This window comes from Lingula anatina, chromosome 7 (assembly GCF_051362555.1).
Source record: "Lingula anatina isolate TDL-2025a chromosome 7, LinAna3.0, whole genome shotgun sequence".
NCBI lineage: Eukaryota > Metazoa > Brachiopoda > Lingulata > Lingulida > Lingulidae > Lingula > Lingula anatina.
Window position 1 is genome coordinate 19,281,679 of NC_141773.1, and position 23,389 is coordinate 19,305,067.

General features: G+C 38.1%; 1 protein-coding gene across 5 annotated transcripts in view; it reads left to right on the plus strand.

The window, feature by feature from the left end:
* LOC106151450 (zinc finger E-box-binding homeobox 2) overlaps positions 1–23,389 on the plus strand; it is a 62,989-nt gene that overhangs the window by 34,498 nt on the left and 5,102 nt on the right. For 2 of the 5 annotated variants that reach the window (XM_013524703.3, XM_013524704.3), the window contains exons 2-5: positions 19,005–19,250; positions 19,543–19,683; positions 19,961–22,728; positions 23,071–23,263. In XM_013524703.3, the coding sequence (XP_013380157.2) occupies positions 19,005–19,250; positions 19,543–19,683; positions 19,961–22,728; positions 23,071–23,263 (3,348 nt within the window). Of the gene's footprint in view, positions 1–11,195; positions 11,230–11,442; positions 11,471–12,645; positions 13,248–19,004; positions 19,251–19,542; positions 19,684–19,960; positions 22,729–23,070; positions 23,264–23,389 lie in introns of those variants that run through there. The other 3 variants (XM_087017479.1, XM_013524706.3, XM_087017478.1) reach the window with 3 other exon arrangements.

Genomic DNA, 23,389 nt, shown 5'->3' on the forward strand with positions numbered 1-23,389 from the left:
ATATTGGAACTGTCTCTCTCTTAATGCACCGCGTTTCATCCGCGGCAGAGGACTAATGTAAGTAATTAAGTTTCCAATAGATGAGCAGGTGGATCAGCACGCCAGCGATGAAAAATTAGGCACGAGATGAATGCATAATTACATAGGTAAATAACTTGATCAATTTTCCGATTGATATTTCCGTGAAAAGCCAATGGGAGATGAGGAGGTGGTTTGAATAATTATCCCCGTATTCACCTATGGCTATGATTAAGATGGAGGCAGCTAGACACAAGGGAAGAGGATAGGTGTTTTTCCCACATCTGTATTGGAATCTAACGATCTGTCATGGCGGAAAACACGCAAATGCTTTTGGTAAACAGTGGGATGAAGTGGGATCATGGATTAAATATGATTAAGTTTGCTCATTACCTGGAGTGGTGGGTGAAATCCCAGAGAATCTCCACCTGGTTCTACACGACCTCTTCACACACTTTTCTGCCGTAGTTTTCTCAACGGGACCATGCAGTCTTATGAATTATTGCTGTCTTCTTGGTTAAATCCTGCTCTCTGTTTCATTTAAAAATCTTCAAAGATAAAATGTTTAAAAAATATATGCATAGTATACAACATGTATTTTTCAAGAATGTTCAAGATTTTTCTTACTCTTTTAATTTCGTATTTAATTTTACCCCAATAGAGTGAAAGTGTGGAAGAGACGGGTTATTGTTTTTTCTAAAAGAGTGTCCTGTTTACACATATATTTTGTTTCTCATTTTGTATATTGCTATTTATCATTTAGGAGTTTTAAAATCTCTATGATTTTGTGTTATATTTGAAAACATATTAAAAAGTGTATTGAAGAGGTATTCACAGGTATTAGACAGTGCCCTTCGATCCAACTCCTCACAATTGGTGAATCAATGTTAAACAAGATTAATAAAATCTGGCAGCAAATGGGGGCTGCAAAAGCCGCATTGGGTATGCCGAAAAAATTATTTTTATCCCGCATGAAGACACCATTGCAAAGAGTGTTGGTGGACCTCTTATGGAGATAAAGGATTACATTCAGCAAATGGTGAATCACCTTTTTCATTAAACAGCTTCTGCGAAAATCAGCTGAAGTGTTAAGCATGGGCTTCTGGGAATTTCCAAATGTCACCCGCGTGAATGTTCTGCTTCATTATCTATCTAGCAGGGTAATGACTTCGCACCATTTTTAGAGTCATTTTTATTACTTATAGAATATGATAATGTCCCTGTCATTGGAACAAAATTACTGCGAAGTTATGCTTTTGACTAAGTTTATATGCATACTAGTAGTTTTGCATTTTCTGTCTTTCTTTTACAGGCATGCATATACATGGATACACTTACATGCATGCTCACACACTGGTCGCTCACATTAAACAGCTGTCGAACACATCCACATGTAGGTGCAGGTTTCAATTTTGACAAAACCCTGTAAAACGAGGAGGTACTAGTAAGAGAATGATACCATCGTAATGAATATTAAGAACTGACCCAAACAAAGTTTAACAAATTTAGCATTACACCTTGTTAAGTAGAAGCACACAGTGGGGGTGTACTTTTATATAAACCACAAAATACACAAACATCTGAATTTTATCATTAAAAGATCTGTCGAATAAGTACACTTTGAAGTTAATAATGCATCTAGGTCGAAAATGTAGGTATTTTAGTCTATAAATGTGACAAGGGTTCCCCTTTCTACTAGTTCTGCACTATGTGAAATGATGCAGACAACCACAAGCATTTGATGCGGTCTTGTTTCGAATCAAAATGGGTTCTCGTCAATCAAAATATGGCTTAATCTATATTAAAAAAAATGTTTGATGAAAAATAAGGTGGAAATGTCCAAGGTTAAAATTGGGATTATTACATGGAATAATATTTTTTTCACTACTTTACTTTTCATTTTGGTAATACAATTTTTATTTACTTACAATAAATAGGTTTAAAACAGTAGAATGAAGCTTTGCAGTACCCCCCCCCCCCCTTTCTTTTTTTCTTCCTCTTCCATCAATTCCAATGAAATCCTGTCAGTAAAAAGATAACAAAACAGTCACACTTCTGTTGGATCAATTACAAACAAAAAAGTTTGTCTCGCTTTTTCCATGAATTCCCCGTAGATTTTAGAAAATTAAATGGAAACTGCCAGTTCCTCGCTGATACGCAGATTTATTTTCATGCGACAAAACTGCATGTTATTTTGCGCCGTTCATTTATCATGCGCAGGTATTGATCTCCTGGGTGTAGGGCCCAGTGCTTATAGTGGGGTGATTTATGTGTCTGTCATTTCTGTGTGATAAACATGTGTCTGATTATGTTGACTAGTTACCACATAGATGCAGCTTCTTGCCTATCACAAAATTATAGTTTTATGTGTACACTTTCTGTTGGTTTGTTTCTGTATTGTTATGTCGGTGTTCCATGTTCTTACATGGTTCTTACTATTGGATAACCATGAGCAATGTTTTATTGAAAAGTTGGTGGCAAATTTTGATTGGTCATCTGATAATGATCTAATTTGGATTTGATTTGGATGTCTCGTGGTCATAATTTGTGCCCCTCTGGACTTGGATAAAAAAACAGGATACAAAGTTTTGCTGCAGTAGTTTTATACACACAATACAGACTGACTTGTGTCATTGGTAACAAAAGATTGGAAATTTCCAAAGCAGTAAGTGCTGTATAGATAAAATTTGATTTTGTTATCAAACTTTATTTTTCCCTTATCGGCTTATGCAAATGAAAATGTGTTGTATTTTCTTTCTGCCTAAACCCTCTGTACCCCCCCCCCTCCTCCTCCTCGTGCCCTAAGGCATTACACATGCCTCGCACACCTTGTTTCTCCAACTTGTCCAAAAAATGGAAATTGCTAAATCACGTATGGGACAAAGTATTATTTTATGGAGAATGTTCTTTACTGCCAATCGATTTCTCGTCTTTGTTTCTGCTCCTCCCGTCATTTACCTATCATTCACCGTTCTATGAAGTCCCAGTGGCGTGGCTGTAATTACCCTTCACCCTTATCTTTCTATACATGCCCAGCAGAAAAATACTTACTATTAGATACATCTTGCAGCAGATTTTTATATAACTACATTCAAGGGGCCTCTAAAGATTTTTAAGGGCCTTTGTGCATGGATTTTCAATATGACTGCAGTGTCAGTCATTGGTTTTGTCCCTGTTTGGAATGGTATGGCCAGGAAGGATGATAAAAAATATGATGTTATGTTACAACTTCTCAAGCGTTGCTAAATACCTTTACTTTAAATCGTACATCATTTAATACCTGTAGGCTGGAAAAAAAGGGCATTTTCGCGAAACGATGCGCGTCGTGGGAATAACAGTTGATCAATCATGTCTAGAGGATCAGGTGCATGTTACAGTGTTATCTTGTGCGAGGTAGATTTAATACACCTATGAATACTGGAGGGGTGATTAAGCTCTCAATAACTCATTTGTTTCCTTAATTGACAAATAATAGGTAGAAGCCATTCCATGTGGTTGATTGCACCTTTGCTGCAATGTAATTACCTTTCGTTGCGAGATCGATGCTAAGCAAGGTGGCGTGCTGTGATGTTGCACTATAACTTAATTACCGATTGCGTCCTTGCAATAGATTGATTGCTGCAAGGATGCGCAGGAGGGGGAATTATCATACCATAATCTGCCTTAGTTATATTAATGAAAATTAAGTAAAAGTGTTTTGTGTTTCGTATGTGTATGTATGGTGTAGAATTTCTGTTGGTATATTAATGACCTAGGTGCTTTTATGGTTTTAGGTCTGTTTTGTAATCTAAACGGAAATGAAAAATTTTAACTTAAAATAGTTTGTTGTGAACAGACAACCTGAAACAGTTTGTTCAAGTTCAAATCTAAAGTCTTTTTAGAAACAATTGAATTGAATGTGTAGAAAACAGGACATAGAACACAGACCTCAGCCATTCTAGATGATATGCACAGATACTAACAAAGGTACGCCATCTTAAAATGAAAAAAATCATTGTCATTCTCAAGCCCCATCAATTTGAATGAATTTGTCAACCGCCAGTGAGGCCATTGTAAGGTGTGGCAGTTTCGCTGTGGCAGTTTTGTTTGATGTCTTGTTCAGTGCGCATCCCATTTGTTGTGATAGGAAAGCTGTCTCTAATCTCTCGGGGGGAACATCTCACTTTTGTTTGTCTTTCATTTCTGTTGAGAATGTCATGAATTTCTTTTTCTTTTACTTCCCAAAGGGGCACCTGTGTAAGCACACTTTCTAATGTCATTTCTTGTATCAACAAATGGACAGGAATGTCACACCGAATTGGCCTTTATTCAGGTGCCTTGCACCTCCCCCCCCCACGCACACACACACACACAAAAGAGAGAAAGAAAGAACGAAAGAAAGAAAAGAAAAAGGAAATATTTGTCACCATCTGTACCTATATTCAAAGATAAGGTGTAACTTGCTAATACACAGACCGTCAGCTCCCGGAAATTTTATTCATGGAAATTATCTACCTTCATTTGCCATTCTAATCAGTTAATTTTCCCAGTAATTTAACAATTGCTTTCCCTGACAGTACAAATTATTATTCATGCCACCTGAAAGGCTGGATTACCTGGAGCAAGAGAGCAGGTTGACTTCATTACCCAGAGGCAGGGCTGCACATCTCTCATCTGCTTATGACGTGAATTGGAAGATTTTTGTGTGTTTTTGTCAATGCCATCGTGTGCATAAATTGAACGAATGACAAAATTTCAGAATTGATTTAAGTATTTGTCTTTTTATCTTTTCAGTTTTTAAAAGGGTTTTGTAAGCATAAACATTCATCATGATCAAGAGTATATAACAAAATGTGTTAAAAGGCGCAGAACAGTAAAAGATAAATTACCTCTATTTAATTCCTACTTTTCAATTGCAACATGCACATTTGCACATCTCAAGTGTGGCATTTGTTTCTGAAAAAAAAAAACAGGTAAAACAAGTATTTATCTTTGCTAGATAAACGGGCTTTGTATCTTCTATGAAAACATCATAAGAATACAAACACAGTTTTTATTTAAAATGTTATCATTCCTGTTATAACATCTGTAGCAGGTGGCACTTCCAGCCAGTGTTGTGGAAGTTTATCCATATTTTGAGACCCTTGCTGTAAGAGTTTTGCCAGAAACCTGTCAAAACACATTGGTTTGAGTAAAGAACATGTATGAAAGGAGAGAGAGGTATTGTTTGAATTTTTCCAGCTCTGTTTTTGCAGGAAGAAGAACAGACTGCTGCGTCATCCCTGTCACTTGATTTTTAAAAACTGATATAATATTTTTGATGGAATATTTTGAAATTTTTGACAGTTTCAGTGAGGTATGGTACTGCATAGGCTAGGTCTGACAAGTTTTTCATTTTTTTTCTTTTTTCAAATGTGTGCAAGTAGAAACTTTAATGTTATAAGACACATTTTGCTTCTTTTATGAAACTTGTCTGCCACATTAATATGGATAAGACTGCATTAGTTCAATACTTAAAAACGGACTAATAAATAAACATCATGACAATCAAATATATACATAATAACAGAAATAAAAAATAAAATCCTGCAAGTGTTGAAAAATACACATTGAGAAACCTTTCACTTTCACAAATACACAAAAAATGCAAATGACATTAAATGTAGTTTGGAGTATATTTCCACTTGGTTGAATAATGTCATTTATGTGCAGCTCAGCTAAGTGTGTAATTAAAAATACCTGGGGTTACCAGTTGTAGGAAATTAAAACCATGGAGGTATCTGACCTCCTGTACACATGCTATTGATTGTTAGTTCAAATAAGATCCATTAAATTGTTTTTAAAAAATGACTAGACATAATACTGCTTAAAATGATGTAAGGAGTGGTTTCATTACTTCATTTTCATTTATTTATTGTATTTTTTTAATGTTATTTTTTACTTATTGGTTAATTGTTCAGTTTTATAAAGCAAACATCTTAAACTGATGTTATGGATTTATGTGTAAAACCCAAGTTGAATGTGGTGACAAATATTTCACAAGTCAAGAGACTTAATTTGTGTTATTCAGATCATTAGATCTATACATTCTGTCAAAAAAGGCTGTTCATTGAGATGTCTTTTTAAAGGAGAAAAGTGGACGTTACGATTTACTACATTTAAGCATTTACTGTCTCGCCTCCTGTGGCGTAAAGAGTGGGAAAGGCTATAACGCAGCATGACCTACAGGAGCGAATTAAATCCTCATATTTGTGTCTCAGTTTTCAGTAGTTATCACTTCTACTTCTTGTTTTCACCTCAAGTGTCCTTGCTATCATTTCAATTATTGAATCAAAATGGGGACAATTGCTTCAAGTTTTGAAAATAAAGTCACCATCTGTACCTATATCTCACATTTCCAGTATTTTGACGAACAGTCATCATTTTGTCCAAGTAGTATTTTTTCTTTTTCAAAGTTACTGTCCTTATCCACCTTAAAATAAGTAACAATCTAAAAGTGATTTTTCTAACCAGTTACATATTCTTCCAAATTCTATCTTTAGTATCAACCTTTACATTGGCTACACATCACAGTTCTTTACCTATAAAACACAGCAATTTTTATGTACAGACACAGATGTGTCTGTACATATTGCCATCACCTGCGTCTGTCGTCGCCGTCGTCGCCGATGCCGATGCTGATGCCGATGCCGATGCCGATGGCAATGCCGTCGCCGTGCACTTTCACTGTAAACACGATAAGTGGAACACAGTTTTATTTTTTGGTTTTATATTTACAGAGCTGATGAATATTCATAAAACGCAGGTCAAGTTCGAAAATCAGCATGATCGGGCCATTATTGTAGAAGTTATGCTGTTTTATCACTTTTCAGCATATATGCAACCCTGTAAACACATTTTAAGGAAAACCGTTAGGCCTGTTGTCATGAAACTCACAAGAGTAATCAATCTTACTAAAACGCAGGTCAAGTTCGAAAATTGGCATGATCGGGCCACTATTTTACTATTTATGCTGTTTTTTTTCCTTTTTTTCAGCATATGTGCAACACTGTAAACACAATATAAGAAAAACCGATAGGCCAATTGCCATTAAACTCACAGGAGTGGTCAATCTTACTAAAATGCAGGTCGAGTTCGAAAATCAGCATAATCGGGCCATTATTTAAGAAGTTATGCTGTTTTTTCACATTTCCTCAGATTCAATTCTTAGGCATGTTAACAGTCTTTTTATTTTACTAATAAGATACATTAAAGTGTTTGTTTGACATTTCCTGCATCTTTACAACATTGTTAGTTGATTATGTAAAAATGATGGTAAACTTGTTATCGTGTATTGTGTAATAAAGTGTCAAAAATGGAAATAAACTCATATCATTGCAGTTTGTCAGATTCAATCATTCACTATGTTCAGAATCTCAGAATGGAGGAAATTGGACATTTAACACTGTTCTATTGATATTTTTCCCATCTCATCAATTTTCTTAGTTGATCATATAAAAATTGCAGTAAACTGTTTATTTTGTTTTATGTTAAAAAAGTGTTAAAAATGGAAATAAACCCATGTCAGAACAGTGCTGTCTTGTTTCACATTTCCTCAGATTCAATTCTTAGGCATGTTAACAGTCTCATTGTTTAACTAATAAGACATGTAAAAGTGTTTGGTTGACATTTCCTGCATCTTTACAACATTATTAGTTGATTATGTAAAACTGATGGTAAACTTGTTATCGTGTATTGTGTAATAAAGTATCAAAAGTGGAAATAAACTCATATCATTGCAGTTTGTCAGATTCAATCATCCACTATGTTCAGAATCTTAGAATGGAGGAAATTGGACATTTAACACTGTTCTATTGATATTTTTCCAATATCATTAATTTTCTTAGTTGATCATATAAAAATGGCAGTAAACTGTTCATTTTGTTTTATGTTAAAAAAGTGTTAAAAATGGAAATAAACCCATTTCAGAACAGTGCTGTCTTGTTAAAATTTGATGTTGAATTTGCAGTTTAACATTATGTACTTTTGCATCAGAATTGGCAGTAGCCTATTTTGTGCATAGTTATTTCCTGCTTTTTGTCTGTACATTTGACAGCTTTGCTGCCTTGTTTTCTTAGAGATAATTTATAGCCAGAGACATTGTCTCCTTAGCGATAAAGATGTATCTTTTACTTCCAGTTTCCATTGTTGTGTGCTAAGGTTTCAGATACCTTGGCGCCAGTGGTCCACATTAAAATGTCATGTATGGAGGAATGCCATTTGTATGGCTGCTATATTGCAGGGGCAGGGTACCTTTTATAATCTGGAACTGCCTGTACCTCCTTCAACAGATGTTTGTTGGAGATATTGTAACTCTCTGTTGTTTCCTCTTAATTGGTTTATCAATTATCTAAATATGTTGAGTTTGCAGATTTATTCCCCTAACAGGTTTCCCCCACTCTCTACATTTTGTTCAATTCAGGTTCCAACTAAGATTTAACCTATGCAATAATCTCATTGAGTTGTTTATTTTAAGGGATATCAAAATCAGCTTCAGGCCACTGTGTCTTTAATCTCACTCTAACCATAGGTATATAGTGTGTGGAATTAACTGTGGTATCAGTGGAGACTAGTTTGGAATCGCCTGTAGACCAGAAAGGCATTTTTATCAGGTTGAAACAATAGGTGTAGCCATCATGTGAGAGCATGTGGTGGTGAAGTGACATTTAATCAGTACACACAGTTCCAGGATACCTTGCCAACAGTTCTCATGTATAGGTGTCTGGTCTGTATCCATCGTTTTCCCCTATTGGATAGTCATAGTGGCCCCAGCTGTGTGTAACTATTGATAATATAAAGAATAGGTGTTCTGTGTCAGTGCCCTTTCAGTGCTCAAGTTAAAAACCCAAATGGCCTGCAGATGCATAACTAACATATAAGATGAAGGGATACCTTTTTCCAGTTCAGCTAAAGGTCCACCTCTGCTTGGCTTATCATCTTCTCAAAACAATAGGTACTCAACCTGACTACCTCGCCAGACAGAAACCACAGGGGTTTCCTGTTTGTTATCCTCAATATCATCTTTGTTGTATTTGAGAAAGGTTATGAGTAAGAAAGTACTAGGTGTATGTTTTATTTGAGAAAGGCTGTGAGTAAGAGGTACTAGGTATGTGGAGATAACAATGCGCTCTCCCACCTATTTTATAGCCATGTGGTTGGGAGAGCCCACTGCTCACGCTGGCGGCTCTGCAGGTGGTTATCTGGTCATGGAAAAGTTTCAGCCAAGGGAGTTCTAATAAATAGTAATAAATTATTAATTATTTTTCCCCAAACCCTCAAACAATGTTTTTGTTTTGATTTCTCAGAAATTGAAAGTTTTGTTCATTATATTCTAAAGAAGAAATTGCCTTGGGTTTTTCCCCCCAGATTTTGAACTAATTTGGATAGCAATGGTGTTTGAAATCTATATATGTATATATAAATTTCTTTAGTCAAAATATAGCATTATGAATTGAGTGCTAAATTTTTAATTGTATTGAATACTAAAACTGAAACTAATGCCATTTTGATAGAAATCAAATGAGCTCAGGTGATCCTTTGCAGACAAAAAGCTACAAAATTTGCAACTGTATTGCCTAAAATTTAGTATGGATGAAAAATTCATGTCTGTGATTCACTGAACTCAAATCCAGGGGATGTATGTTACATCAAGGCAAACTCTGCAAGGTACCTCTCCACAAAATGACAGCAACAAAAGTAAACAAACCCAAGGTGACAGAAAGTCATGTGTGCCTGTCCATGCTGATGAAAAAAGTCAGCCAGTGATTGGCAAGATATCTGCATCACAGGAATAACTGGAGAATATTGAGAAATGAAAATTCCACGTGTGCAATGACATGGCGGGCTGGGGGTCAGAAAGGGAGGCGCCTTGTTAAAATTCCAAGGTGGCAAAGATACCTTGGAAAAGGTAGTAGCACAGTTCACGTTTCGTTAAACAGAGCTTGGGCATAATTGAATTAATAGAGACCCAGTTCTTTTGGGATATGATAACCAAATGAGTAATCCACGAGTGTGGCACTGGTGGTCTGGGATGGGCCCCACCTCTGGATATTTCAGCTGGTATTACACCTTTAGGGTAGATCACAGTTTACACTACCCCTGGGAACAGTTTATTTTATCAAGAAGATAAAGTTTTATGGAGCTTTTCACCTAGAAAGTGTGTTTATTTTATTTGAGGGATAGAATTCATTAAAATGTTTCACCTTTAAGGAGCTGCTGTGCCTCTGGAGGGCGAAGACTTGACACACGGCAAAAAGATTAGGTGTGCTGCATTTACAGGAGAGGGGTACTTAAGGGGATTGAATGTTGCACCTATAAAGACTGTGTCTGCCTATTGCCCTCAGTGGCTGTCTCAGGCCTCCCTGACTGCCACATACAGTCTCTCTGTCTGTCTGTCTATTTGTCTGTCTGGATTGGCTCCTAGGCTCCTGGGTGTCCCAGAGGGATATGATGAGATGACAGTGTTTATAGGGGCTGGAACATAGGTTTCAGGTGCCCCAATATTTCAACAGACTCTCACCCAAGTTCAAACATGTAGAACACATGGGGTTCATTTTAATATGCAACAAACAGTTCTCATGCACATAAACACATGCACACACACACAAACACAGGCACGCACGTATGCATGCATGCACCGAGATACACAAAGACACAGGTATGCAGAATCAAAAGCACACCTTGCAAGCCCAAAGAAGAAAATGTAAATTCACAGCTTAAAAGTTGAATCAGCTCTGTCAAGTGAGATTATTTTAAAACTTGCCTGGGTGGTTTAGGAGCCAGTGTACCGAAAAAAAAATTAAATTCCTTCAAGAGTTTCAATCCATACATTCCACCCAGGGGCAATGGAATGATCTAAGTTTTGTGACATATCAACAACAGTTGCATTGTGCAACAACTCTAACCAAGTTTTAAATGTCTCTTTTGAAACTTGGGGAAATAAATCACCAAAGTTGACACCATCTTGATATGTATAATTACAACAATCTCAAATCAAGTAGCCATCCACTGATGTTTATCTGTTGATTTATGGCATGGTCTGGTTTCAGGTAAGCTGACAGGTACAAACTGTTTCAGGTACTTGTTCATTAAGTTTACCTTGGTATTTTACCCTTTACCAGGAATGTTTTCCTTCAACTCACATACTTGTCTCATTATGTAGTAGCTGCTGGTGAATGATCAACATATCTACTAGTAAGTGTTTATTTATTAGGATGATGTTTGAGATACCTGGGGGGGATTGGTTTGGGGGGTAAAGGGAGAGATGAGTCCATGTGTTGAACTCATTGGCTATCTTAATGAACTCCCTCTCTATGCCATTGCCACCCACAGTAGATGTCTCTGGGGAGCTGTTAGGCTTGTTAGTCTCATCTGGTGCTACTACTTCAGAGGTGCTGGTGCTTCTGAGGTGCAGTAGGCAAGATGCACAGGCAAGGTAGGAGATGGGGGGATGGTGCTCGCTCTCTCTCTCTCTCTCTCTCTCTCTCTCTCTGTTGTGAAGTCTTCTTTTTTTGTGACCACAGGTTTTCCATTTATTTGACAGTGGTAGAGGCATGTGACAGTGAGTTGTTTTTTATCTCCTTTTTTGTCCTCCTTTATCATGTCAAGTCATGTGATAAATCATGTGACCAAGAATGCTGTGTGTTTGTTTGTTTCAATAGATTCATTTTTAAGCGACTTGTTAGGAGCATGGAATTAATACACTATAACCACATGGCTTTATAAAACAGTTTTTGATGTCATTCGCATGCACTATAAATGGATACAAAATTGACATTCTAGTTCTGGAGAATATTTACTTTAAAAGTGATAATGCATATAAAGTGAAAACTTATATGGTTTTGAAAGAAAACCTGGTTGTCCGTCCTAGTTGTTGGTAATTTGCTGTTATGTGTCATTTACTCATGACCTTACTGCAGAAATAATTGTCAACTACTTGTTGATGATATCATAATGCAAGTAAGTAATGTTTGAGGTCGTGTAGATGAGGCCTTTCAAGTATTTTACAGGGATTGTTTTCATCGTCCAAGTTCTGGTTTGAAAAATTCATTTTTTCACTTTTAAGCTTTAATGGCCTTGTCCCTTTGAAAGTTCAGACACCAGAATGGTTATGTCTGAAAACTGTTTCTGAGCCGTCTTTAATTTGTAGGTGGCTTGTCAACTGAATATTTGCATGAGCGGGTAGACATCAGACGGTGAGCTAACGCAAGAAGAGTTGATACTGTTAAGCTGTCAAGTTGTCACAATATACTTTCTCATAAACACCTTTATAACTATGAAGCAAAGTTGTCTAAAAGGCTTAACTACTGCACTCACCAAATATTAACTCTTTTGTGTAGACATAACATATGAGTTTGATAAAGCCACAGGAAAAATACATCACATATAGAAGTAAGCATACAGCTTAGACAAGTTTGTTCTGAAGGAAGGGTGGTAGCCATACAAATGTACTGTTCCAATCTTTCTAACTTTTAGTGTGAGATTTCAAGAAAATAATTAATTGACAATGCATAGCAAAAAAAGAGTTGTATACACCTTTGAAAGGATATGTCAAGCGGAAGGAAGGGTGGCAGTAGTTTTAGATTCCACTATTATTTACTAAAAATAGAAAGAACTTAGGTACAGAGCGCTGTCAAATTAATTATACTTGAATGCCAAGGATATGATACAGTTCTTGACAGTTGCCAGTGACATCAGAAGTGATTGAAAATGATAAATTTTGATTTTGAAATAGGCACCAAAATGTATCTAAAGATAAAACATAAAGAAGAGAATGATAGTGCAACTGTGCTGAAACATTTGGTTGATAGGGAGGGAGACCTGTTTGGAAACCAGCTTGCTCCATGCTTGAGTAAAAACCACAAACTAACCACCTCAAACCCAACAGTGTGTCATACTATACAAGCAATTCCAACCCAGATCCCCATTAAAAGGTACACACAGTTCCAGTCTTCCAAGGTGTTTCCCACACTCAGCAGATAAACACTGATGCCCTGTTATATAAATAAGCAGCAATGCATGGTAAATAAGAGCAGCAGGAGCCAGGGAGATTGATGGGCAAGGTGGTTTTGCAGGGGACAGAGCACCTGCAAACAGAATATAAACTTACACCCTGTGGGTCAGGGTCATTGACCCAAAGATGGTGGTGTGATCCTGACAGTCGGTGGTTGAAGAAGACCTGCAGACTCAAGAGATGGGCATCGTCACTCAGGGTGTGTGGTTTTTTTGACAATCTAATTGTGAGCTTTGTTTATAAGAAAAACTGTTAGATCTCATTTGTTTAGCAGATTTTGAATTGAGGTGTCTTAATTTTTTTTCTTTGTGAAACTTGTAATTGACAATAATGTTCTTTTACGTATGTTAAGGGCAAACATCCTAATTAGAAGTTGTTATGTTCCAAAATCTGGCACATAACAAATAGCATCTTTCATACACATAATAATTGTGTGCTTGGCGGCAGCTGGATAAAAATTGATCAAAGTATCACTGCACTGTTTGGGAGCTGTATCCTTAACTTTAACAAGAAGAAACAACTTGTCTCAGTAGTGTTCTGGCACAGGCAGTTGCTTTAACCTTAGAACATACCTAGATTTGGAGAGATCTTTTATTTTGACAAATCTAAGACATTTGAAAGAGTGACATTTTAGGTTGAAGTTTGTGTAAGAATGAGAGGATGTTGAGACTGTTTGATAGTATCAACACAGACCGTCTGGCTGCAGGGGCCAGTTGTACAAAAGAATGGAAAATTGGTCCAAACTTTAAGATGGAAATCTTGGGTCTACTATGGCCTAGGACAAATCAGTAGTAGTCAACTTAAATGAAATATTGAGCCTTTTTCTCTCAAAAAAAAAAAAGGAAGTGGTTTTGGTTTTGACCAAAAGTCACTTTAGTATAGTGATCTACTGATAATTTATCCAAAATTGAAGGGGGAATTGAAGTTGTCCCAGATTTTGGTCTCAAAGTTAAGAGTAGCTATCGGTCAAAAACTGGCCTTGTGAAAACCAGCTTCAGGGGGATTACTGCACCAAAGTAGCAGACTTTCCCAACCTGACACATCCAGTAGACCCACCCAGTTGTTGGACACTGTGTAGTAAAAAATGAATGGGAAATTACTATATTTGGTTACATTATGATTGTCAGTACTGTAACTTATTAGTCAAAGGCATTGTGTTGTGACAGGTCAGTAGAAAAAAGGACGAATAACTAGTTATGATTGGGTTTGGTTTATGAACCAAAAAATGATGAAATGTCCCCTTAAAGGATGCTTTTAGCTAAATCTAATGTTTTGTTTTATCCAAACCTTTCAATAAAATTGGTTTAGTTAAAATAATTGTCTTTATCCATTAAACAAATAGGTTAACATGGAATAAAGGCATTGGTTCTAAACAAAACTGGATGAGAAAGAGAAAACCAGGTAAAACTGTTGTTGCGATTAAAATTCTTCACTTTGTATGAGCTACTTCTCTCTCCCCCCTGTTATATTCCAGATACCTTGGACACGTGTGGCAAAAAATCTGTTTTTGGTTTCCATCACCTGCTTTTCATGTCAGTGAAAAAATATGGCATGGAGAAATGAATTGCTTTTGAGATTAGTTGCATTTTGTTGAGGTGAAGTCAACCCTTCAAGGTGTGGGAAAGTTGTGCGGAGGATGAGGGACGCCATGATAAAAAAATGTCCCTGTTTGGTATGGTTATTAATAGCTGGAGTTAGGGTTGAGTCACAACTGCATAATTTCAGCATGTCTAGTAGAAAGTGTTGAGATTAATTAATTTTATGGTCAGTATTTTTAACAAAAAAAAAAAAATGATTACAAAAGGAGGGAGGGGGGAGTCCTTCTCTGTACAAAACTTTCTTTGATAGATTTCAAAATTCCAATTAACACATTTGTTATGGAAATGCCTGTACTTGACTTCACTTATAGATAAGGCCCCCTTCCTTTACCATTGCACTTTAACAGAGCTGCCCTTCCATTTCTGTTTCTTTGGCAGAATTGTAATTGAAATTGGCTTTCAGTATCCTTAGGGATGTTAGGCATACTACTGCTGCATTGAATACAGTGTGGCTACCCACCTTGCTAAATTATTTCCTTCTTTTCACATTTCAGGGAATTACCAGATTGTTTATAGAGAGCATTTTTTGCTGACAGTAGGCGGGGGTTTTAAACAATTGAACACCAACCTGTTGGGTTATGCATTAAGTACTAAATGAGGTGAAATGGTGGTACACCTTTCTTCAAGTTAGCCGGTGGTATTCCAGTCCCAAATTGGAACCAAATTGGAACTGCTTCTGCTTCAATCTAGCCAAGATAAATAGGGGTGTATCTTCTAAAATCTATATGCATGTTATGGATCAGTTCTCTCCTACTTTGCCATTGATATGGATACTCATGAACCAGCACACATGATCCTCAACCAGTTGCCTAGACTGCAAGATACAATGCCCAGAACATGAATGAAAAAGATTGCCCTATGCCAGGTACAAGGTTTTCTCAGGTACAGTCTGCCCCAGGATATTATGATTGAGGAGCTGGTGGTTGTGGTGGCTCAACTTTCTTGTTTTACTTTTGATAAAAGGCTTTTGTTCCTGCCTTGTGACTGTTCCCCAGCTGGTGGGGGGACAAGGTGGATGGTTGGGCCAGGCAGGGAGTTAGGGTTGTGCTTTTATAATGACTGATTGGTTTATTTGAACAGTGAGGGACAAATTACCTCGATAAACCACTGATGTTGTTCCTTTGATTTTATTTTCTTATTCAAATACGGATTACCATCTCATAACAAGGGTTTAAACTAGAAGGCATTTTAAGGGCTTCCATAAACTTTCCATCTTTTGATTAGTCCCTGTATTTGTTATAAGAGATTGCGAATTATATTTTAGCACCTAAATAACATATAACGGTACAGGTATCATCAAACACATTTCACATGGCAGAATTGTTACAATAGAGGCACATGTATGATTATACTTAGGGTGGTATGAATTAGAGAAGAAAGTTTACAACTTTTTTGTTTCAAAGATAATAGAAGAGCTAGGTAACTGTAGTTAGGTGGACTCTATCATCAGGAACGTAAAAAGATTCAATGTATATAAACTTTGATACAAAAAGTTCCATCTCACAAACTATTTGAAAAGTCCTCACAACTTTTTATGCAAAGAAGGTATAGTATAGTAGCTGTAATTGTGTTCCATTATTCGTACATACTTTTATCATGTTAGTGTATTGTAGAAAAAAATGTAGACGTCATCGCATGAATTTTGAATACCTGAACTTTAGAGGCTGAGACGTAAAGGAACGAAAATAAGTCCAGATATCTGGGGTATCTTGGTAGAACAATTGCTCTTGACGTCAGTGAGTGGTAGGTAGATATATAAATAGTGGAAAATGTACTTCACCCCAGAAGGTAAAAGGTTATTCATTTCCTTACACAGCACAATTGTTTGATGCAAGCCAAGAATGAAATAACAATTCCTATTTGTTTTAAGAATTATTCTTTTTTTTAGAAATGGTCAAGTGGATAAGATTTGTTAGAAAAAAACAGTTCTGAGAATAGTGTTATGTTACTTAAATTAGGGTAATGAAAGAGATTGAAGGTGGGCAGAAGTCCTTAATGTATAAGGCTTACACGGGCATTACAGGCATCATGGAGGGCTTTGCGTCAGGTCTCTTTTTTTCCTCATTAAAAATTAAACAATATGATAGAACACAGGTGGTTATTTTGATTGAACAAAGAGCCATTTTAGTGCTTTTCAGAAAGAGAAACTATTATTCACTTTGTCGAGTTCCAGGTATGATCAAATGAATTCCTCGTAAGTAAACAGCAAGTTGGAAAGTAAAGGAAACAAAAGTTATTAATAAGAGGTGTGTGATTCATTGACTATGTGGACTCAAGTGAAGAATTTAGGTGGCTGTGTGGAGGGTTATGTGGCACTTGACCATCCTGTGAAAACTGGAATTGCTAGTACAGGCAGGCAAAAACTGGAAATGTTAGTACAAGCAGCCCACAGGACACACCTCCATTAACCTGCGGTAAAACGTAAACACCAAAGGTACACCATAAACACTGTGAGTCACTGGGCACCCTCTCAGATCAAAAGTTTACACCATCGGCTCACAGAGCGGTCTTTCAGTTTGAAGTAATTTAACCCAGACTTGAGCAGACATTAAGCACCTTTGCAGGGCCTGGGAAAATGGGAACATCCTGCGCCTAACAACCACCTTAACCACCTTGTGTGGAAGGTGAACGGAGTGCTGAATGGCGCTAATGGACATTTCTGACCAACCGCAGACTGCCAGGCGGTAGGACACAGACCATTTGGGGGGCTGGCATGGGGGTGAAGCACTTCACCTCTGTGGCTAATTTGGCCTTTAACTTGGTATTCAGATAGTGGAGCACTTGGGGTTAGGAATTGTGGGGCGAAAGAATGTTTCTTTACAAGCACATTTTTTTCCCCTTTTCTAATGACTGTGTTGATATTTGACATAAGAGCCCTTGTTGAGTTTTTTTTTTTATTATTATTATTTCATTGTTATGGCTTATTTTATTTTTCACTGTGACATTTTGATAGTGCCAGTTTTTCTGTTGTGAAAGATAATATTGTACATGGAACACCTGGTTTTGTAAACTGGACATAGGGGAAAATATTGAGTTTGTTTTCTGTCTTCTTTCTGCCTATTGATAAATTCTCTATAGCAAACATGAGTGATACACAAGCTATGTATTGATTGTCTATAGCATCTTCCCAGCCAAGGGCAGGAACCTGTGAAATACGATTATCATATGATAAATTTTGCATTGTGTCCCATAATTGTGTGCAGGCTCCTCTGTGCATTTTATTAAAAAATAAATTTTGGCATGAAAAGCTTGTTATTATTAGCCCATGAACATACACCTGAAAGGCAATTTCCTGTAGGTTATATGCCATTAAATGATTACCGCTAACAGAATTACAGTGCTGAGTTACATGACACGTGTGCCTTTTATACCTTTGTCATCAGCATGTAATTTCCTTCTCACAGGACATTGGTAAAAGCTATTACGGTGAATATTTGACTGTTGTGGATTAGAAAATTGAATTATATGTGCATTACAGTTGTTTCACTGTTGTGATCTGCAGTCACGTCCCGCACCTGTGATCACATGTAAAGTGAGTGAGAGTCGACTGTGCTGCCACCTATTGTCGGCAGTGTGGTTGACACACCTGTGACCCAAATGCGTAGTGGTGCCATCTTGTGATGGTTTTTAGGATGTTGACCATCAAAGCAGTTATCTTCATTGAAAATAATAAATAAAAACATTTGTAATATTTTTGTAGTGATAGCAAAGGAGATTAGAATTTCTACTGTGAATATAGTGCTGAATAAGAAACAGAGTGATGTGTTAAGTCAAAATGGGAGTGGAGGTATTCAGGCATTTAGATTTATATCTAAATGTGTACTTAAATGTTGATTGTGTCGAGTTGTGCCCAGGTATTTCCATATGTCAGGTATAAAGACCAGGTGTGATTGCATTGGAGGTGGTAATTGTGTTTAGATGTGACAGGTAACTTTTCCAGGTGTGCAGCTCAGAAGAGATTGACAACTGCATTGACTACGGAGAAGATTTGAAGCATTGATTTGTGCAAATATAATTTCTAGTTTTCAGAAGAAAATTGATATGTCTAGGCAATCAAGAAAAGGTGGTTGAAAAATTCTTTTGACATCTGTGACAGAAGAAATCAATATTTATCATGCCATTCATAGAGGCCATGGTTGTGGTGTTTGCAATTTATCCTGTACATATATATTTTTCAAATGCATACTTATATTGATTTGCAATTATGCTGTACGTGCCATGTGCAGCAGGCCAGCTGTGAAGAAAAATCCAGTTATAAAGTTGTACAAAGGGCTGATAAAATGAAGTCAGAATATTGGAGGTGAATGAAAAATTATTCCTGTCTATGAAATTAATATTGATTTCTTATCTTGTTTTAGTTGACCTAGAAAATGCCTTAGAAGGGAGCACAGATAAAGATAATAACAACAGCAGTGGCAGCAGCAACAACAACGCCATTGGTAAAGATACAGCCATAACAGCAGCAAGTGATGCTTCCATGCACACCAGTAAACAATGTAACAAGTTCCACGACACACTGAGTGCACACTCTGGGAGTGGAGAAGGTGCCGAGGGGTCCTCAGAGGAAGAGGAGGATGTGGTTGTGAACGGGGAACTGTTAAAAGGTAGCCCTCAATTTTAGAACTAATCCTAGATTGTTATTCTGCACAGTGTTTTTCTGGGGTTTACCTTTGTTCATTTTTTTAGAGATCAGCAGTTTGCAATTTCTTTATTAAAATTATGATAGTTAAGCATAAAGGTTCTGTTTCATGTGAAATGTTGATGAATGATTCTTGTAATCACAGAACATATAAGGGGGTTAGTGAAAAAAAAGGTGGTGATTATTTTTTATTACTTTAGAGTTTATTGTTAGGATTAAAAAATCTTAAAATGAAAATTATTTATTCTGTAATGCAGATGGGACCAACACAAATGTGGAACAAAACATTGAAGAGCTCCTGCTGAGCGGGAACACCGCAATTATCTACCCAGAGGCTGTGAGTGACCCTGAAGATCAAGATGGCAAAGACGGGCCAGATACCAACAACAATGAAGAAGGTGAGCACTTAATATTTTTTTATTTTTTATCCAGTTGATAAAGTTGTGAAAATGGAGATCAGCATGCGAACGCAGTTTTCATCTTAATTGATTTATGATTATCTAGTTACTAATATTTGGAAATGTTAGTATATATAGTATTTATGAATATTATCACTTCTGTTGTTTTCAGGCATCAAACCTTATTCGTGAAAACAATTAAGTTTGATAGTATAAGGCAATTTTGTTGACTTTTGAAAGAAATATTCAACATATTTTATATGTGTTGTGTTTTCAGATTCCATGGATGCCCCAGGAATGGAGGGGGAGTACTGCCTCAACTGTCCATACTGTGACAAGGGTTTCACTCGCCTTTACATCCTGCGTGATCACATCAAGCTCCAGCACAGCGACAAACTGCACAAGTTCAGTCGTTATGTCTGCCAGAGGTGCAATGCAGGCTTCGTGCTTAAGTCACAGCTAGATAAGCATTTAGCATTCCACTCTCCAACATCCCAAGTCTGCAAGACCTGCCACAAAATTTTTGCAAACGTTTACCGCCTTCAGCGCCACATGATCAGCCACGATGAGAGTTCTGACCTACGAAAATTCAAGTGCGGAACCTGTGGTAAAGCATTCAAATTCAAGCACCATCTGAAAGAGCATGTACGCATCCACAGCGGAGAGAAACCATTCCAGTGCCAAAATTGTGGGAAGCGATTTAGCCATTCCGGGTCCTACAGCAGTCACATGACCTCCAAGAAATGCTGGGTCATGAACATGAGGATGAAGGGAGGAGAGAAGAGCGATGGATCTCAGCCCGAGGATAACAGTGGACCAGTCATGAGGTCACCCAAGCCAGAAGTGAACAACACCACACCAATGAAGCCCCAAGTGCATTCCACTTACCCAGAATTCCCTCGCCATTTCCTGCCTATGGACCAGCAACACAACATGCCCTTACCTCAGATAGGTCTGAATGGTACACCACCACAGCTTTTTCCATATGGACACTACATTCCCCCGCCAGGTCACATGATCAATCCCATGATGCCTGGTCTTCCACCACATTCTGCAGCATTTCCGCCATTTGGATTTGCCTTTCCCAATGGAATCCCAGGCCTCAATATTCCAATGGTTGGTAAGAAGGACCATTTCAGCCCTACTCGACCTGATGACAAGGCCGAGCCAGCAAAGCCAGATAGTGGCGCAGAGCACTCAGAAGAAAAGCCATTTGCTCCAAATATCACCGATAAGGAATCTTCGGAATCTTCTGAAACAAGTCCTATAAAAGAGGGCAGCACTGAAGAGAAGGCTGAGGAGAGAATTAAGAGGATCTTGGATGCAGTAAATGCCACTGTGAGAATACAACAAAAGCATAAAGAAGATAAGCATCAGATCAGCAAGTTGGTGGAACTGCACCACAAAGAGGTAGATAGTGAATCTGAGCTACAAGAAGTAGAGCAGCAAATTGCAGAAAACATCAAACCAGAGGCCAAAGAAACAAAAAATAACTTGTCAGAAGACATAGAGGTTGATGTGGAAAGCAAAGTTCCGATCTCTCAAGGTGACCAGGCTGACAAGAAGAAAAATGATGAGAATCCAGCAGAAGTAGCGCTGCCTGCAAGTCTTCAACCTGTGAAAGACTACAAAGATCACTCTCAAGAAGATAGTGCCAAGATGGAGTTCGATGATCAAAATGAATACCTCAACTACAAGTGCCGTTTTTGCAAGGATGAGTTTTCCAGTGCGGTGGACCTGCACCAGCACGAGCGCTACATGTGCAAGCTAAACGAGGAAGTCCAGAGGGCTGCGTCTTCAGACGGGGACAGCACTAGTGGCTCCTCCACTGGCCGTTCTACTCCACAGCATGTTGATACTGATGATGAAGCAGAAACACTGCCAGACAAAGGTGACGAGGGCTTGTATGATAAAGACGGAAAGAGGTTCAGAGTGCGTTCTATGATCAATGAGGAGCAACTGGCAGTGTTGAAGAAATACTATGAAATCAATCCAAGACCAAGGAGATTTGAGTTGGCTAAGATAGGTAAGGAGATTGGCTTTCCCAAGAGGGTGATCCAGGTATGGTTCCAAAACATGCGTGCCCGTGATCGCAAACTAGGAAAAGTTGTTCCATACTTCCCCAGCATGGCAAGGTTTCGCCAAGGGGAATCGCCATCACCACAGAAGCAAGTTCCAATGCCGTCTACAACTTCAGTGATGCCCTTGGCAACAGCACCACCTAGCACTGTCTCCAGTACCTCTGCGCCTTTTATTCCAATAGTTCCACAGCCATTCAGCTTCCAGAGCCACCGTCTACCAAACATGGCAACCAACAACTTTTTCATGCAGCAACATCATTCCCAGTTTCCATTCAGGATGAACAACTTCCTGTCACCCACTTCAACTATGCACTCAACAACCCCATTCCCAGTGCCTCGCCCCATCAGCAGCCACTCGCTTCCTTTGCCAGTGGATCAAAATACACCCCTTGACCTCACTGTGAAAAAGGACAACCATGGAAGTGAGAAAACAACTGCTGGTGTTTTAGATCTTTCGGGAACCAGAAAGACTCCAGAAAGGCCACAGCAAAGTCTCTCACTGACGCCTGATCAGAAGAGAAAGGCAGAAGAGGCAGCCAGACTGGAGGAGTCTGTTATATATAAGTACATGCGGCAGGAAGGACTGCTGCCTAAAAAAGGTCACCAAAGGTCACCATCTCCTGCACACCAGAGGGCATTGCCGTCTATGGTGGCACCTGGACCCTCACCAGCTCATCTCCAGATACCAGCATCAGCGCCATCTATGTTCAAACCTTTGTCCATCCACCCACACCTCACTCAGGCAGTTGAGGAACGCATCAAGCAAGACTTCATCTCCAAGCTAGAGCTACTGCACATGGCTGCCCAGGTGGCATCACCAATCAAGATGAGCCAAAGTCCACGTTCCAACTACAGTTCCAATCTGTCAGATGCTGGTGGCCATGTGAGTGACGGAGATGTGGATGACGATGATGGTGATGATCTCAGACCTGGGAAGAGGATGAGGAGGAAATCTTGGAAACAGGTATGGGTTTATAGTCTTGTGTACACTGGCCAAAAGGGTAATTTTTACAAAATAGCTAAAACCACTAATATTGTTCATGAGAATTGTAGCCAGTTGGTAGTACCTTTGCAAAAGTGAAGTTTTTTTCCCATTGAGATAGTATGTTGATGAAATAGCATGAAATACAGGAGAAAAAAAGATATTGGTATGATGCAAGTACTCAAATGTTTTTACAATATACACTTTGAGATATTCACTTTAGGAGTTGATATAGAAGATTTCAACTTCCTCATGGTTTTCTTTTTTTTTATTTCTTTTCATGTAAAACTATCTAATATTAATACATACACATATTATTTGTAGATGGAGATAGATACTAATGATGGTGACAGCAACATGACATTGGATGAGGAGCAGCAGCAACAGCGTAAAAAACGCAAGTCCTGGAAACAGCACAAGATAGATGTGGACAACGAGGGCATGTATGCATGTGACCAGTGCGACAAAATGTTCAGTAAACAGAGCTCACTGGCCAGACACAAGTATGAACATTCAGGTAGGGGGCGCCACAAGTCATTGTAAATTCTTGTTGATGCCTTGGAAGTAAATAGTTTATCTGGTGCAGTAATACTTCCAAATCGGAATGTCCAGTTGTTGTTAACTCAGTATTGCTGACTGTTGC